At 42.9% G+C, this 18,838-nt stretch overlaps 2 protein-coding genes across 3 annotated transcripts in view; one reads left to right on the plus strand and one right to left on the minus strand.

The window, feature by feature from the left end:
• Positions 1–1,328, plus strand: part of USP34 (ubiquitin specific peptidase 34) — a 210,883-nt gene extending 209,555 nt beyond the window's left edge. For both annotated transcript variants that reach the window (XM_014446966.1, XM_023746521.1), the window contains one exon: positions 162–1,328. In XM_014446966.1, coding sequence (XP_014302452.1) covers positions 162–766 — 605 coding nt within the window. In that variant the 3' untranslated portion in view covers positions 767–1,328. The remainder of the gene's footprint in view (positions 1–161) is intronic.
• The window catches only part of AHSA2P, a 19,077-nt gene continuing 1,558 nt past the window's right edge, over positions 1,320–18,838 (minus strand). Inside the window, exons 3-9 of the mRNA XM_023746001.1 lie at positions 8,448–8,533; positions 5,853–5,967; positions 4,447–4,535; positions 3,661–3,765; positions 2,891–2,992; positions 2,301–2,352; positions 1,320–2,203 (exon numbers count right to left, since the gene is read on the minus strand). Coding sequence (XP_023601769.1) covers positions 2,031–2,203; positions 2,301–2,352; positions 2,891–2,992; positions 3,661–3,765; positions 4,447–4,535; positions 5,853–5,967; positions 8,448–8,533 — 722 coding nt within the window. The 3' untranslated portion in view covers positions 1,320–2,030. The remainder of the gene's footprint in view (positions 2,204–2,300; positions 2,353–2,890; positions 2,993–3,660; positions 3,766–4,446; positions 4,536–5,852; positions 5,968–8,447; positions 8,534–18,838) is intronic.

Consider the following 18,838-nt stretch of genomic DNA (forward strand, 5'->3'; position numbering starts at 1 on the left):
GGGAGGAGGGAATACACTCGGTGTAACTGACCATACGATAGCTCTTTGTTCACATGGGCCTCCTAAATGTGAATGCTGTACGGAAATTTCCATAAACACCCCCTCCCTCGGTGTGATCTTAGTGGATCCTTTCACAGAAGTTCGTTTTGATGTCTTCACAGATGATGAAGGGGCAACGCCTGTTAAAAGAAGGCGTGTCAGCAGTGATGAGGAGCACACTGCAGACAGCATCAGCGACATGAAAACAGACACCAGGGAAGTCCTGACCCCAACCAGCACTTCAGACAATGAGACGAGAGACTCCTCAATTATTGATCCAGGAACTGAGCAAGATCTTCCTTCCCCTGAAAATAGTTCTGTTAAAGAATACCGAATGGAAGTTCCCTCTTCATTTTCAGAAGACATGTCAAATACCAGGTCACAGCATGCAGAAGAACAGTCCAACAGTGGTAGGTTTGAAGAGTGTAAAGAGTTTAAAGACCTCCACTGTCCCAAGGATTCCAACTTAGCTGAGGACGAATCAGAGTTCCCTTCTACTTCTATCTCTGCCGTTCTGTCTGACTTAGCTGACTTGAGAAGCTGTGATGGTCAACCTTTGCCCTCCCAGGACCCTGAGGCTGCGTTGTCACTCAGTTGTGGCCATTCCAGAGGACTCTTGAGTCACATGCAGCAACACGACATTTTAGATACCCTGTGCAGAACCATTGAGTCTACAATTCACGTGGTCATAAGGATATCTGGCAAAGGAAACCAAGCTGCTTCTTGACATTAGATGTAGCATGTCTACTTTTAAGGTCCCCCTGCTCCCCAATGCTGTTTGTATAAGTTTTGCTTATTTCTGTTTTTGTGCTTCAGTTTGTCCAGTGCTCTCTGCTTGAATGGCAAGATAGATTTATAGGCTTAATTCTTGGTCAGGCAGAACTCCAGATGAAAAAAAATTTGCATCTTCAGTATACTTTCTAAAGGGCAATCAGATAATGGATATGTTTTATGTAATTAAGAGTTCACTGTAGTGGCTTTCATTTAATATGGCTGTCTGGGAGGAACAGGGTTCCCTGGCCCTGTACAATGTAATTTAAACTTACAGCATTTTTACTGTGTATAATATGGTGTCTTCTGTGCCAGTTTTGTACCTTATAATAGAGGCAGATTGCCTCCGATCGCTGTGGTTCTTATTATCAAAATTAAGTTTACTTGTATACGGAACAACCACAAGAAATTTGATTCTGTAAAGAATCCTCTTTAGCTGTGGCCTGGCAGTATATAAATGGTGCTTTATTTAACAGAATACCTGTGGAGGAAATAAAGCACACTTGATGTAAAAATAATTGTTTTATTTTTATTGACATGACTGATTGCTATTCTGTGCACTTAATTAAACTGATTGTGATTACTTTTAATTTGTTTACATACGTTGCTTCAGTCTTCAGGTGAAAGTAATGAGAAAACTGTGAATGGGGGAAGCACTTACCGGCTGTATTCTATTTCGTCAGAGGTGTTAGTGGCAGTCCAAAAGTAACTTATTCCCATAGACTGTTCAGTCTTTCCACCCTGTAATGCTTATTGCTGCAGGGAAAAGTGTGACAATACAACCAACTCCTCTCACTTCAACATGCTTCTGAGTGCAACATGCCATTGTTTCACTAACCTAAGAGCTACCTACCTTAGAAACCCTGAAGTAAATAAAGGAATGACATCAACATGCCACTTATTCTTGTCTTCCTGAACTAAAACTACAGCAGAAAGTAAGCTTGCTACAAGGACAAACTTTAGGCTAGGAAACTACATCTGTACTCAGGAATTCAATGTATTCCCAGAGGAGCATCTATGGGAGGTAAGGTTAAGTACTTAATTTCAGGTTGCTTGCTACTTCTTGTAGTCAAGATTCAAACAATGCTTTAAAATCTGTAAAAGTTCATGGATCTCATCCAATATAAATTAAGATTTCTGTTGTCCTTTTTTAAAAGAAATGATAGGGAACAAGTAACTTTCTGCTTACAAAAAGTAATGCTCTTGTAAAATCTTCTAATTCAACCATTTAGAGTGGTCAGCTGCAGTAAACCTTTTATTTCTTCAAAATGCTGCTTCTGCCAACAGAATTTCATGTTCTCTTCTTTACAGACAGGAACTCCTTTACAGTCCAACTGTAATTCCGTTTGCCCTGGAGTAGGCACAAAATTCAGTACAACTGTTGCATAGTGTTCTGGAAGAAAAACAGGAACCATTATGAAGAGGAAAACACATGAGTACAGCTTGAGTGTTCGGACTCTTACAACAAAGAAACGGTACTAATAACATACCTTCTGGCCAGTTCCTACATCTCCATTTCATGACAATCTTTTCATTTGTTAACTGAAAACAAAGAGGAAGTTATATTAAAAACATCTTTTTAAATTTCCTACAGTACTATACAGAAAAACAGCGAAGCCTTTCATCAAAACCCTTATGTACTAAAAGTTATCAGTGAACAACATACAGTCCCACCTTCAGTTTATATGCCAAAACCATTGAGAATTCATTGTCCCTGGTGCCAAAATCTGTAACAGCAGTTAACGTCGGGACAAGTGTAACACAGGGAACGGAGCAGAGCTGCTAACACTTGACACTGCAGACCCTGTGAGTCAGGTGGCAGAAAGCTGAATGTTCTACACCAAGAGCTGGGAGAATTATACTTGTTTCTTCTAAAATCATAAGCATTTGCACAAATATTGTGAAATTAAGGCTTCAGCTTTCTCATGATATATAACATTTTTTATTTGCTTTACAACCAACTATATAAAGTTCTCAAGTTTCTGTGAGCTCAATTAAAAGCCCAAAGCAAGTAAAAAAGCAATGGTAACAGAAACGAGTCGGTCCCCAGCTTACTTTTCTTTAACCAGAGATTTCTTACCAGGTCTATATATTCACCGGTGACATTCCCATCAAACATCTGGAATTTCCCTCCCTTTTCAGCTTCTAATATGGCAGGAGATTTAGAAAATTTCTGCACCAACTAACCAAGGAAAACATAGACGTTAGTTCACTATAGAATAATTACTATGGTTTGAGGTGGGGGGGGGGGGTTGTTTTGATAAATCCTCACATGAGGATATTTTTCCCATTGATTTTTTTTTTTTTTTTTTTTTTAGAATGGAAGGGAGGCAGAGAGAGAATTTTTAAGTCCTGAATGTGTAGCTTGTAATTATTTACAGTTTTCTCTTCCTCACAGAGAAAACTAAGTAAATTTATGTATCCCCTAATTACTGATATATTCCCCCCCAAATATTTCAGAAGCTACCCTAAAGACTTGTATCCCCACATTCTAGATCAGTGATGGCGAACCTTTTGAGCTCGGCGTGTCAGCATTTTGAACAACCCTAACTTAACTCTGGTGCCGTGTCACATATAGAAATTTTTTGATATTTGCAACCATAGTAAAACAAAGACTTATATTTTTAATATTTATTTTATATATTTAAATGCCATTTAACAAAAATCAACCAAAAAAATAAGTTCGCATGTCACCTCTGACACGCATGTCATAGGTTCGCCATCACTGTTCTAGATCCCTTCAATCAGGAAAACGTGAACATAAGGGAAACCAAAATCCAGCTCCATATCTTAGTGGGACATTTTCTCCCAGTGCCAGCATTTAAGATCCTAGCTTGAGAAGTGACTCACCTCTTTCACAGTGAAGATGCTATACAGCCGCTCTACACCTGCGTCGAACAGCTCCGTCATGTGCAGCGCCACAGTGGGGATCCTGACACCCAGTGGCACCTGAATCTCAAGAGGTTTCAAAGGATAATTAGCACGCCAAGTTATAAAGTGGCTTAGATTTTAAAATTCAGTCTTCCTGCCTTAATAGAACACCATAATAGCCCAAATTCCACACTACCCATTCCAGAAACAGAGAGCATGAAAAGGCTTTTTAGCACCACCGGTCCTGGCCTTTACTTTGGAAACAGCTCATTATTCCTATGAGCTCTTTAGCTCTGTTCTGGGCTATGGTTTAACACGCAAGTCCTACTTGGACATACAAATGTGGCTTAAAGGGTATGAAGATAAGCAGATGAAAGACAATAGCACATAAGGACAAAGTGTCAGTTTACACCACAAGATTCCAAGAACAGGATTTAAAACCTCCCAATCTAAAAGTTTGGAGAGAAGGTTGGTCCATTGAACCTCAAAGTCACCTGGTTTTGAAATCTGTTGCTACCAAAGAACAGTGCCTTTAGAATAATCTTGAATGAAATTCAATATCCCACAAAAAGGTGTTTATACATTCCCTTCCATCAAAGATGAGAATCTCATCACCACCCCCCCAAAAAAACAAAACAGCATGGAGGCAAGGATGGACTCACTATGCTCTATAGTCCATCATCGAAAGGCTGCTGAGAGCTTTGAAGAATTCTCACTAAGCACTTCCTTCCCCCTTCCCTACATGTTGACCACTAGAGATCATACCTGCAAGGTGCTCTCACTCAGTTTCCTTTTAACAGTCAATTCCTGAGTTGCGGTTGCTTTCGTTGGTAAAATCATTCCCATTGTAAATTCTACAAAGGAAACATAGGAAATTGTTTTAATAAGGAACTTTTTTCCTTTTCAGCATCAATTGGCAGAAAACCCAAAAAAAGTGTAAAAAAAGAGTCCTAAATCATTTTGAGAATTTCAAGAACATTACACATCCTATATAATAAAAGCATAGTATGCAAATTGTCCCCTTGACCAGGAGTTTGGCCAGGGGAAGGGAGGGAGTACCTGGCCGGCAGCCGCTACAGACCCTACCAGTGCATGAATTTCGTGCACTGGGCCTCTAGTTTTTATATATAAAACTAACATGAGTTACATAGCAACAAATGCCTTTTATTTTTTCAAATGCCTTTTATTCAATTCTTGATAAGACAGCAAAAATTCTCAAATGCTCTTTTCCAAAAACCTTTTTTAAAAAAAATATGTATTTTATTGATTTCAGAGAGGAAAGGAGAGGGGGAGAGAGAAACATCAATGATGAGAGAGTTTCATTGATTGGCTGCCTCCTGCACACCCCATACTGGGGATCAAGCCGACAACCCGGGCATGTGCCCTGACCAGTAATCAACCATGTCCTCCTGGTTCATAGGTCAACACTGAGCCACGCCAGCTGGCCCAAAAACCTCATTTTTAAACTACTAATAGCTTTATGGCCTTCATCTACTGTCAAAACTGGACACTTTCACATTGCTTCACCACCACCTCACGATATTCAGGCCTGTGGGCCAGTGGCAACCTCAAACCTATCTATGCCAACACCTAGACACAGCAGAACCCAAGGAAGCTATGCAGACAGGCCCCTGTTGGCCACTTTGCCTGGCAAGTAACTTATCTAATGTAGGGAAGAAAGCAATAAATAACCTCACTTCCACATAGTATAGGTAGGGGTTACCTAGGTAAATCTCAACTACACCTGTACTACCTGCAGTCATTCATTCAACAAAGATTTATTAAGCACCTACTATGTGCCAAGCATTGTGCTAGATGTTGGAGATACAGCAATGAACAAGACAGACCCCTTCCATGCCCCCATGGAGCTTATGGTCTGGCAGGGAAGACAACAATTAAACAACTAATTATACAAATAACTGATTAAATGATTATCATTCATTCCAGAAAACTTAGCCCTATAGACAAAATGGTTCACGTGGTGTACAATACTGACAATCACTAACTATGGTCTTACTTATGACCAGCTCTCAACACCCAGACTACAATTTATCCTGCAGCATAGAGTTGTTTCTGGAGCCTTAGATGTCAGCCTGACCTGCAAATCCAGAGCACAGTGCAGAGCATACGCAGGAAAGGGGCCCCAGGTCCACAAGGGATGCCTTCTTTACCCGTCTTAAGTGCCTTCAGGTAATCTCCAAGGGCCTCCCTGACCTTGGCGGTGCCTGCAGTTTTCATAAGATCCTTCAGTACATCCCCATCTCCTTTCTTTTTACTCACATTCACCTACAAATCAGAAAAATACAAACCTAAGAAAAATCTGGTCTGATGTATTCTTACAACATTGGGACAAATGGATGAGAGGAACTGTGACTGTGAGGGAAGGGGAAGAAGTGACTATTAAGAGATGTGACAGGCAGGATTCTCCCTATAGTTGAGAAGATGGAAGGGTTTTTAAATCAAGTCTCCCTTGACTAAGTTGGCCAAATCTTGAATGGACTTTTAGAATGTGAGCCCCTTAATTTGCACACAATTTCATATGTATATGTATTATATTGATGTAGTCCATGGCTTTTACCAGGATCTAGAAATGCGCTGTCCAGCATGCTCACTACCAGCCGCATGTGGCTCCTCAGCCCTCGAAAGGTGGCTGGTCTGACTTGAGATGTGCTATAAGTGTAAAGTAATACACACCAGACTTGGAAGACTTAGTACAAAAAAAGAGAATGTAAAATAATCTCTAATAATTTTGATATTAATTACATGTCTAAATGTTTTTTATATATTGGGTAAAATAACATTAATATTAATTTTACCCATTTCTTTTTACTTTTTTTAATATGGCTACTAGAAAATCTTAAATTCCATATGTGGCTTGCATTATATTTCTATTGAACAGCACTGGTCTATAACCCCAAAGCCAATCTATATATATAAAAAGCCAGCGACCGTAAGGGCCCATAACGACTGGTTGCTATGACGCCCACTGTGGCCAGCGAACCAGCCTGATCAGGGGGTGGGGCTGGCCAGCCAACCTCGCAGCTCCTTCTCCCTGCTGCCTGCCCCTGATCGGACTCTCCCGATCAGCCAACCCCACCACGATAGGCCTGCAGCCCCCCCGCCTGGCCAGCCTGCCCCTGATCGCACCCACCACCCCAATAGAGGGGGGGCGGGTGGCCAACCTCCTGCAGCCCCTCCCCCCAGCCGGCCCCGCCCCTGATCGCCCCCACACCCCAATAGGGGGCGGGCCAGCTGGCCAACCTCCTGCCGTCTCCTCCTCTTAACAGGCCTGGCCCCAATCTGCCCCAATTGGGGCCGGGCCAGCCGGACCCCACTCGTGCACAAATTCATGCACTGGGCCTCTAGTATAATTAGGAAAAACAACTTCCCACATAACATGGCCTTGAGCTACACATTTCTGGCAGGGAGTATAGTTGGGAAGGGGAGAGGAAAAGTAGAAGGGAAGGAAGGAGGGAGGGAGGGAGGGAGGGAAGGAAAGGAGCAGGGGGAAGGCAGAAGAGGGGGTGAGACAGGGAGAAGGAAACATCAAAATGCTGCTCTGGGATGCTTCTGGTATTCTCAGAATGAAGAGCCCTGTTGGTTAGAACTCATTTAGTGTCCCTATGATTCAGCTGAGCTGGGTCTGTCCCAGGTCCCATCTAAAGAGTTTTTCTATAATGCTACCAAGGACTGAATCGAAATGACCAGTTTACTATGCTGATGAAAAATTTCTCAGCTGATGGATCTGAACATCGTAAAGTGAAACCAGCCTCTGAGTATAGCAACCTCATGTCTGAAGATTTGTCAGAGGCAGCCCCCCTTTTCTGGCATTTTATAACCTTTAATAAAGGCAAGTCATAGACCAGTGATGGCAAACCTTTTGAGCTCGGCGTGTCAGCATTTTGAAAAACCCTAACTTAACTCTGGTGCCGTGTCACATATAGAAATTTTTTGATATTTGCAACCATAGTAAAACAAAGACTTATATTTTTGATATTTATTTTATATATTTAAATGCCATTTAACAAAGAAAAACCAACCAAAAAAATGAGTTCGCGTGTCACCTCTGATACGCGTCATAGGTTCGCCATCACTGTCATAGACTGTTGCCCAGTATGTTTTAGTTTTTATATCTTTGAAAGCCTTCGCACTGAATAATTTCACAAATCAAAAAAGACATTTTGTCAAACTATTTGGTTTGGAAAATACAGCTGCTGTACAAACGGTCTCTCCCCAGAACCAGCTTTCAGCTTACAGGAGGCACTAGCTGAAAACCAAGGTTAGGATTTACCACACGGGCTCTATCACCCAAGAGAACAAGAGAGCCAGTCAAAAGCAATACATACTAATTAGTTTACGAAAAACATACGATATAACCAAGGGAGATCACAGCTAACAGCTGAGGATTTTCACTATTAAAGGGAAACAGCGAAGATGCAGGGGAGGAGAAACAACCCCTCCACCAAACCGCATGCTCCCTGACACCTGACAGTGCGCACACGGTCACATTCACCTGAAAACACCGAGACGGATTCATCCCGTTTCACGGATGAGGCCACGGGCTGCAGGCCCAGGCCCCAGTCTAGGGCTGCCTCCGTTTACTCTCCTACACCACTCTGCTCCGCTCCACACCCCATGCTGCCTGAGCAAGCAAGCCCTCCACACTGACCAAAACTGCAGGAATCACTGTCTGATGAACAGTTTTTCAAACCTTCACCATCTATAGCAGGAGCCTGATATTACAAACAAGGAAACAGATACTGTACCTCAGTGTCATCTACTTCATTTTCTTCAGAAAGGTTGGGTATTTCAATCAATCCCTTGTGCTTTGCACCGGATTCTTTAATTATACCTAAAATGAGCAAAACATGTTCTTCAATTACAAAGTAACAATAGGTTTATGCAAAACTTCCCTGCATAACTGAAGAGCCGGCCCTCCTCACAGGAGCCGCCACAGCTAGTGGCCAGGAGGCTTCAGGCTTTCCCACCACACAGGTACCAACACTGGCCCTGTTTTCCTGGCCCGCGAACAGGTAAGCAACCAGGACCCGGCCAACGAACGTGCACACAGAATCAGGGCCAGGTGGAAGCGTGGGGCTGGAGTAAGTGGTTTTGTAACCAGTGTTTCTTCTTCATCCCCCAATATTCTCTACCACATCAAAGCAGGATAAAGGGCCATCCTGATGAGTCACAAAAGAGATGGAAGAACAGGAAGGGACAACGAGTTCTGATCATGGAAAGAGTGGGAGGGGGAGAGGTGGTGGCTTGGGAAGTTCTATGTGGACTCCATGCAGCTGGATTTTCTTCAACACCAGAGTGATTTCAGTGACCACATCAAGGTGGCAACAAACTGGTACATTATCCCCAAGTTCAGTGCCCTCACAAAATGACCAACTAGCAGCTACCTACACAGGACACACTGTGAAAATCCCAGAACCCACAGGTGAGGCTGGAACCCCCTCCTGGACCCGGGGCAGAGAGGACGGCACTAGAGGCTGAGGAGGAGTAACACTGACCGAATCACCCGCCCCCAGGCCAGCACAGCCCCAGGGAGAGGTTCCCACTGTGGTTTCTCCAGAGGGAGAACAGCACGAGGTGCACACCCAGGGTCCTCCAGAATTGTGGGGTGCTGCCTGGGAGACTGCCTGGGCCTTCCCACTGGGAATCAGAGGAGTAGGGGCAGGGCTTTCAGCAACCAGCACTCAAATCTTTTTCCCACTTACATTCAATGTTATTTTTGCATTAGCTTCAGGTGTACAGCAGAGTGGCTGGACAATCATGTGCTGTGCAGCACTAAGATCTTGGTGGACTGCACTCCTGCCTGCAGCAGCACATAAGTAGAGGTCCCAGTCAGGGACAGCCCACCGGGGGCCTGATTTAGATCCCCAGGCAATGGCCGAAGCCAGCTGTGGAGATAGCAACACCCAGGCAGGAGAGCACATCTGCAGCCCTGCTCAAATGCTAAGCAGAGCCTCCAGTCCCAACCATCCAGGAAGCCTGACCGGGAACCTGGCAGCGATGGGCCCATCTGCAGCCCCACTCAGGCAGGGAGCCTAACCAGCACCTGTCCAACTGCTGGGCACAGCCTCGGGCCCTGCACAGCGAGGGAGCCTCAACAGTGACCTAAGCAGCCGCAGAGCCCGGCCTACAGCCCTGCCCAAATGCAACACAGAGCTGGAGGCCTCATCCAGACAGTGACCCCGCCCAACTGCAGAGCACAGTCTTAGCCCCACCCAACGGCTGGAGGCTCCTCCTGGCTGAGAGCCCAGCTGGAGACTTTGCTCAACAGTGGAGCATAGCCAGTGGCCTACTGGCCTACCTGGCACAAAGGCAAGCCTGCACACCTGTCTGTGTGCCCACCTGGTCACAGAGCACAGCCTGAGCCCAGGTCCAACCCCAAAGCCCTGCCTGCACAGAATCCACCAGTGGCACCATCTGATCAAGAGGCATAGTCGGAGACCCCACCCACCCAGGAGCAATTGTGGGCTGGCCCACAGGCCTCCCTAGTCACAGGGTCCAACCAGTGACAGTGCCCTGCCAGGGACCCGCCTGCCTAGAGGTAACTGCAGAGCCCAGCTAGTGGCCCTGCTTCAATGTGGAGCCCAGCCATCAGCAATCAACTCCTCAAAGCACATGTAGAGGCCCCACCCAACTAGAGACCCTGACAACAAACTCCAAGAGACCATGGATACCACTGGCTGGCCCACCCAGTTCCCAAGCTAAGCTGAAAGATGGTCTTTTCTTGCTGACAGAAACCTGTAAAGTCTGTAAGAGGAGACCACTTATATGTACAGATACCAATGCAAGGTAAGGCTCATAAAGAAATAAGAAAATGTGATAACACCTAAGGCAACTTAATAAAGCTCCAATAAGTGCCACAAAAGAAAGAGAGATCTGCCTGGCCGGTGTTGCTCAGTGGTTGAACATCGGCCCATGAACCAGGAAGTCAAGGTTTGATTCCCAGTCAGGGCATGTGCCCAGGTTGTGGGCTCGATCCCCATGGGGGGGGGGGGGGGGGGGATGGAGGGGGGAGAAGCCAATCAATGTTTCTCTCATTGATGTTTCTGTCTCTCTATCCCACTCCCTCTTTCTAAAATCAATTTTAAAAAAAGAAATGGAGATCTATAAACTGTGACCAGGAATTCAGAATAAACCTCCTAAAGCTTAGTCAACTACAAGAACACACAGACAACTAAGCCAAGTTAGGAAAACAATGCATGGACAAAATGAGAAGTTGAACAAGAAAATAGAAACCATCAAAAATAAATTTAAGCCAAAACCGGTTTGGCTCAGTGGATAGAGCGTGGGCCTGTGGACTGAAAGGTCCCAGGTTCGATTCCGGTTAAGGGCATGTACCTGGGTTGCGGGCACATCTCCAGTGGGAAATGTGCAGGAGGCAGCTGATCGATGTTTCTCTCTCATCGATGTTTCTAACTCTCTATCTCTCTCCCTTCCTCTCTGTAAAAAATCAATAAAATGTATTTAAAAAAATAAATAAATAAATAAATAAATTTAAAAAACAAATCCTAGAGCTGTAGAGTATAATTACTGCACTCAAAAATTAAATAGCTTCAATAGCTAACTCGAGCAAGCAGAAGAATTAGTGAGCTAGAAGATAAGTCATTTGAAATTATCCAGACCTAGAAAGAAGAAAAGAGAAAACTAAAGAGTGAAGAAAGCCTACAGGACTTATGGGATACCATTAAAAGAAACAAATACACATAATGAGAACCCCAGAAGAAGAGACAGAAAAAGGGACAGAAAGTCGATTTAAAACAATAATGGTCAAAAACTTCCCAAACCTGGTAAGAGAAGTGGACACCCAGATTCATGAGGTGCAAAGGACCCCAATCGGCTGACCCTAAAAAGGGCAGCACCAAGACACACACTTAATTAAACTGTCAAAAGTCAAAGACAGAATTTTGAAAGCAGCAAGAGAACAGTGACATCACATACAAGGGAAATTAAACAAAAATCTGACAGGCCAGGAGTGAGACTATATATTCAAAATATTGAAAGAAAAGACTATCAGGGCTTCTGGTCAAGATGGCAGCATAGTAAACAGTAGTACTCTTATTCTCCCACAACCACATCAAAATGACAACTAACCTACAGAAGAACCATCATTCAGAACCACCTGAAATCTAGTGAACAGTGGTCTTACAACTAAGGACAGAAGGAAGCCAGGTGGGAAGGACAGAGACTCGGGACAGGCTGGGCCCACACCGACATGTGGTGGATAAAAATCAGGAAGGGTTTCTTGGCTGCGGAGATTCCCCATTAGAAACGAGGAGTCCCAGCCCCAGAGCCGGCCCCCCAGCCCAGGGTCCCAGCACCAGGGAGAGAAGTCCCATAACTCGCACTGAATGAGTGCGGGCTGCGGACGTCCAGGCGCTTCTCTTACAGAGCCTGACTCGGACTGACTCGGACTCGCCCGCTCTGAACTCCAGCGCGGGGGCAGCAGCTCAAAAGGCACCGGTGACATACGGGGAGGAAATGAATTGCTTGGCATCAGGGCACGAGCTGGAGGGGCAGTTTTCTCCCAGACGGAGTGCTGGCAGAGGCCACTGCTCATTTTCCGAGCCCTCCCCCCACAGAGTCAGCAGGCAGGTGCCATATCCATCAACCTGGCTACACTGTCCACCCCTCCCTGGTGATTCCAAGACCCTCCCCACCCAAAACAAAATAAATGAACAAGCAGAACAGAAACACACAGAGAACATTTTGATAGTTGCCAGATGGGAGAGGGCTAGAGATATGGATGAGAAAGGTGAAGAAATTAAAAAATACAAATTAATAGTTACAGTGACAAGGATGTAAAGTACAGCATAGGCAATATAGTCAATAATATTATAATAACTATGTATGGTGTCAGGTGGATATGAGATTTATCAGGATTTATCACTTAGTAAGTTATATAATGTATAGTCACTGGGTTGTACACCTAACACTAATATAATATTGTATGTCAACTGTAACTGAAAAATAAAAAATTATTTAAAGTCCTAGAAAACCCCCCCAAAAAACAGGAAAGACTGTTAAGCAGGAATATTATAGCAGCAACATCAATAACCTAAAATGTGAGAGAGAGAAAGTATAAATTTCTGTATGCTATTAAGGTTAAGTTGTAACCAGTGTAAACAGGATAGTTTATATAAGCCTCAAAGTAATCACAAAGAAATACCTGTAGTTGATACAGAAAAGATTATGAAGAAGAGTCAAAGCACACCCACAAATAGGCATCCAATCACCAAGGAAGACGCCAGGAGAGGAAGGAAGGAACATGGGAGCTACAAACACTCAGAAAAACAATTAACAAATGGCAATAGTAAGTCCTTATCTATCAGTAATTATTTTAAACATAAGTAGATTAAATTCTCCAATCAAAAGACACATAATGGCTGAATGGGTTGAAAAGTACCAAGATCTTGCCTGACTGGTTTGGCTCAGTGGATAGAGCGTCGGCCTGCAGACTGAAAGGTCCCAGGTTCGATTCCAGTCAAGGGCATGTTCCTTGGTTGCAGGCACGACCCCAGTGGGGAGTGTGCAGGAGGCAGCTGATCAATGTTTCTCTCTCATCGATGTTTCTAACTCTCTATCCCTCTCCCTTCCTTTCTGTAAAAAATCAATAAAATATATAAAAAAAAAAAAGTACCAAGATCTAGCAATATGCTGCCTGTACAAGACTCACTTTACCTTTAAGGACACACATGAACTAAGAGTGAAGGGATGGAAAAAGATATTTCAAGCAAATGGTGACCAAAAAAAAACAAACAAACATGATTACCTATATTTATATTAGATAAAATAGACTTTAAACTACAAATGCTCAAAAGAAACAAAGATGACCCAACATCGAAGCAACTAAATATATAAAGCAAGTACTAAGAGAACAAAAAGGAGAAATAAGTAGCAATACAGTAATATAGTTGGGGGACTTTACTACCTAATTCTCAGCAGAGGATGGATCATCCAGACAGAAAATCAACAAGGAAATAGGAAATTTGAACAACACTATAGACTAACTGGATCCAACAGACATATAAAGTACATTCCATCAAACAGTAACAGAATACACATTCTTACCAAGCACCTGTACAACACTTTCTGAGATAAATCATATGTCAGGGCACAAAACAAGGCTCAATAGATTTAAAAAGATAGCGATTATAATAAGTATCTTTTCCAACCACAGTGGTATAAAACTAGAATTCAATAACAGGGGGAAAGCTGGAAGATTCACAAATACATAAAAATTAAACAAGTTGGGCTGGCATGGCTCAGTGGTTGAGCGTTGACCTATGAACCAGGAGGTCACAGTTTGATTCCGGTCAGGGCAGATGCCAGGTTACTGTCTCAATCCCCAGTGGGGGGCATGCAGAAGGCAGCCAATCAATGATTGTCATCATTGATGTTTCTCTCTCTCTCTCTCTCTTCCTCTGAAATCAATAAAAAAATATATTTTTTAAAAAGAAGTTAAACAAAACACTCCTGAATAACCAATGCCTTAAAGAAATCAAAAGAAAATTTAAAAAATATCTCAAGACAAATGAAAATGGAAACATAATACACCAAAACTTAGGGGATGTAGCAAAAGCAGTTCTAAGAGGAAATTAAAAAAAAAGAGAGAAGATCTCAAAGAACCTAACTTTACACCTCAAGGAACTAGAAAAAGAAGAACAAACTAAGCTCACATTTAGCAGGAAAAAAGGAAATAAAAAGCAATATACACAGATTCAATGCAATCCCTGTCAAAATTCTAATGGTCTTTTTCATAGTAACAGAACAATCCTAAAATGTGTATGGAATCACAAAAGACACCAAATAGTCAAACCAATCTTGAGAAAGAACAAAGCTGGAGACATCACACTTCCTGATGTTAAACTATATTACAAAGCTATAGTATCAAAACAGTATGGTACTGACATAAAAACAAACACAAAAATCAATGGAATATAATACAGAATCCAGAAATAAAACCATGCACATTTGGTCAATTATTCTATAACAAAGGAGCCAAGACTATACAGTGGACAAAGGAGAGTCTCTTCAAAAAATGTTGCTGGGAAAACTGAGCAGCACAAAAAAAGAAAAGAAAAGAAGAAAAAGAATGATCAGGACACTGAAAAAAGAGATAGAGGAAGACATAAACAGATGGAAGAATATACCATGTTCATGGACTGGTAGAATCAACATCATTAAAATGTCCATACTACCCAAAGCAATCTATAGATTCAATGCACTCCCCATTAAAATACCAATGGCATATTTCACAGACCGAGAATGAACTCTCCAAAAATTCATCTGGAATAAAAAAAAGACCCTGAATAGCTGCAGCAATCCTGAGAAAGAAGAACAAAGTAGGAGGGATCTCAATACCAGATAGCAAGCTGTATTACCAAGCCACTGTTCTCAAAACTGCCTGGTACTGGCACAAGAACAGACATATAGACCAATGGAATAGAATAGAGAGACCAGAAATCGACCCAAACCAATATGTCCAATTAATATTTGACAAAGGAGGCAAGAACATACAATGGAATCAAGACAGTCTCTTCAATAAATGGTGTTGGGAAAATTGGACAGATACTAGTACATGCAAAAAAATGAAACTAGACCACCAACTTACACCATACACAAAAATAAACTCAAAATGGATAAAGGACTTAAACATAAGACGGGAAACCATAAAAATATTAGAGGAATCCACAGGCAGCAAAATCTCAGACATATGCTAAAGCAATATCTTCACCGATACAGTTCCTAGGGTAGTGGTTCTCAACCTTCTGGACCTTTAAATACAGTTCCTCATGTTGTGACCCAACCATAAAATTATTTTCATTGCTACTTCATAACTGTAATGTTGCTACTGTTATGAATCGTAATGTTAATATCTGATATGCAGGATGGTCTTAGGCGACCCCTGTGAAAGGGTCGTTCAACTGCCAAAGGGGTCGAGACCCACAGGTTGAGAACCGCTGTCCTAGGGCAATGGACACTAAAGAGAAAATAAACAAATGGGACTACATCAAAATAAAAAGCTTCTGCACAGCAAAAAACAAACAAAAAAAAAAAAACAACCCATCAACAAAACAACAAGAAAGCCCACTGCATGGAAGAACATATTTGCTAATGTTATCTCCGATAAGGGTTTAATCTCCAACATTTACAGGGTACTCATACTACTTAACAACAGAAAGATAAACAACCCAATCAAAAAATGGGCAACGGATCTAAATACTTTTCGAAAGAGGACATAAGGAAGGTCAAGAGACATATGAAAACATGCTCAAAGTCACTATCATCCGAGAGATGCAAATCAAAATAACAATGCGGTACCATCTCACACCTGTCAGAATGGCTATCATCAACAAATCAACAAACAACAAGTGCTGGAGAGGATGCGGAGAAAAAGGAACCCTAGTGCACTGCTGGTGGGAATGCAGACTGGTGCAGCCACTGTGGAGAATAGTATGGCGTTTCCTCAAAAAGTTAAACATGGAACTTCCATTTGACCCAGTGATCCCACTTCTAGGAATATATCCCAAGAAACTAGAAACACCAATCAGAAAGGATATATGCACCCCTATGTTCATAGCAGCACAATTCACCATAGCTAAGATTTGGAAACAGCCTAAGTGCCCATCAGCAGATGAGTGGATTAAAAAACTGTGGCACATCTACACAATGGAATACTATGCTGCGGTAAAAAAGAAGGAATTCTCACCATTTGTAACAGCATGGAGGACCTGGAGAGCATTATGCTAAATGAAATAAGCCAGTCAGAGAAAGATAAATATCACATGATCTCATTCATTTGTGGAATATAATGAACAACATAAACTGATAAACAAAAACAGATCCAGAGACAAAGAAGCATCAATCAGGCCATCAAACCTCAGAGGGAAGGTAGGGGCGGGTGGGGTAAGTGGGAGAGATCAACCAAAGGACTTGTATGCATGCATATAAGCCTAACCAATGGACACAGGCACCAGGGGGGTGAGGGCATGAGTGGGGGAGGGGGGCAATGGGGGGATAAGGACACATATGTAATACCTTAATCAATAAAGAAAAAAAATAAAAATAAAGATATACAATTTAAAAAAAGGAAGAAAAAGAATGAAACTGGATCCCTATCTTCCACCATACACAAAAATTAACTCAAAATGAATTAAAGATGTAAACATAAGACCTGAAACCATAAAACTCCTAGAAGAAAGCACAAGCGGGAAGTTCTCTGACATGGGTCTTGGCAATTATTTTGGGATCTGACACCAAAAGCAAAGGCAACAAAGCAAAACTAAACAAGTGGGGCTACATCAAATAAAAAGCTTCTGCACAGCGAAAGAAACCATCAACAAAATGACAACCTACAGAATGAGAGAAAGTATTTGCAAGCCTCATCTGATAAGGAGCTAGTGTCCAAAATATATAAGAAACCCATACAACTGAATAGCAAAAAAAAAAAAAAATCCCATTTAAAAACGGGCAAAGGACATAAATAGACACTTATGCAAAGAACATACTCAAATGATGGCCAACAGGTACATGAAAGGTGTTTAACATCACTAATCCACCGGGAAAGCAAATCAAAACCATAATGAGTACCACCTCTACTATCAAAGAGAACAAGCGTTGGCAAGGAGGTAGATTGCAGCGGGGACGAGGCGGATTGCAGCGGGGACGAGGCGGTGCAGGAGCCAGCCCTGCTGCAGTCCATCCAGCAGCAGCACGGAAGGAGTTACTGACAGCAAACCCGACCCCAAGGTTCCAAGGCAGCAGTGGGACCACTTCCGATGCTGGCTGACATCGCCCTGGGCTCTGGCCGGCTTGGAGGGAACAAGGTGGCCACTTGGGCAGAGGCCCAAGGCCAGCTGACTGGGTGGCTCTCCAACCCAAACTCTCAAGAAAGGGGCTGACTCCTGGGCTGAGGCCCAGCCTTGAACACAGCACAATCTTCTAGAACCGGATTCCCCCTCCCTCCTCCTCTTCCTTTTCTCCTTTGTCTTCACATCTGTGGTTATTTTAACAAGTCTTCATTGAGCATAGACTGCCTATCCGGCCAGGAGCTAGGCACCACAGGAGAAATTTATTCATTCAACAAACACACACCGTTCCAGACAGGGATCTGGGCCTGAAACAGAACCAATCAATTCCTGACCAGAAGACCCAAAGAGTGAAAACAACCCACAAAATGTGCCATATCTGTACAAAGAACATTAAAAAAAAGAATGAAAAATGCCACATACAACATAAATAAATGAACCTTGAAAACATTATAAGTGAAAAACAATCACACAAAAACACACATACTGTATGATTCCATTCAGATGACATGTCCAGAATAGGCAAATCCACAGATAGAAAACAGACCAGTGGTTGTGGAAGGCTGGGGGAGTGGTTGCTAATGGATACAGGGTTTTGGGGAAAGTGATGAAATTTTTCTAAAATTCACTGTAGTGATGGCTGTACGACTCTGAATGTATTGAAAACCACTGAATTGCATACAAGTGGGCAAGTTATATAGTATGTGAATTACACCTCAATAAAGCTGATAGTTTTTTAAAATCTCCACCCTGATGAATTGGGAGAAGAGGAGGAACCAGAACAAACGAAATATCTAAGTAACCACATATAACAAAATATCAGCAGCCTGGGGGAAAAGAAAGCAGGGAGGCAGGACAAGGATGGCTTCTGAAATGTTTACAGATGCAGACAGGTGGCCTCACTCGGGATGAAGACCTGAAGGGCCCAGAGGAGCCAGCAGGCAGCTACCAGGGGGAAGCGTGTTCCGGGCAGCAGCTCCGGGGAATGCTAGGCCCGTGGTCGGCAAACTGCGGCTCGCGAGCCACATGCGGCTCTTTGGCCCCTTGAGTGTGGCTCTTCCTAAGCCTTAGGAGTACCCTAATTAAGTTAATAACAATGTACCTACCTATATAGTTTAAGTTTTAAAAATTTGGCTCTCAAAAGAAATTTCAATCATTGTACTGTTGATATTTGGCTCTGTTGACTAATGAGTTTGCCGACCACTGTGCTCGGCTCATAGTGCCTGGCAGGCAAGAGTCCAGCTGAAAGCGATAAACTCTAAGTGTCACTGAGAAAGGGAAGCCCCCAGCATAGTGGTTCTCAACCTTGGCTGCACATTGGAATCACCTGG

Source organism: Myotis lucifugus, unplaced genomic scaffold (genome assembly GCF_000147115.1).
Source record: "Myotis lucifugus unplaced genomic scaffold, Myoluc2.0 scaffold_6, whole genome shotgun sequence".
NCBI classification, from domain to species: domain Eukaryota; kingdom Metazoa; phylum Chordata; class Mammalia; order Chiroptera; family Vespertilionidae; genus Myotis; species Myotis lucifugus.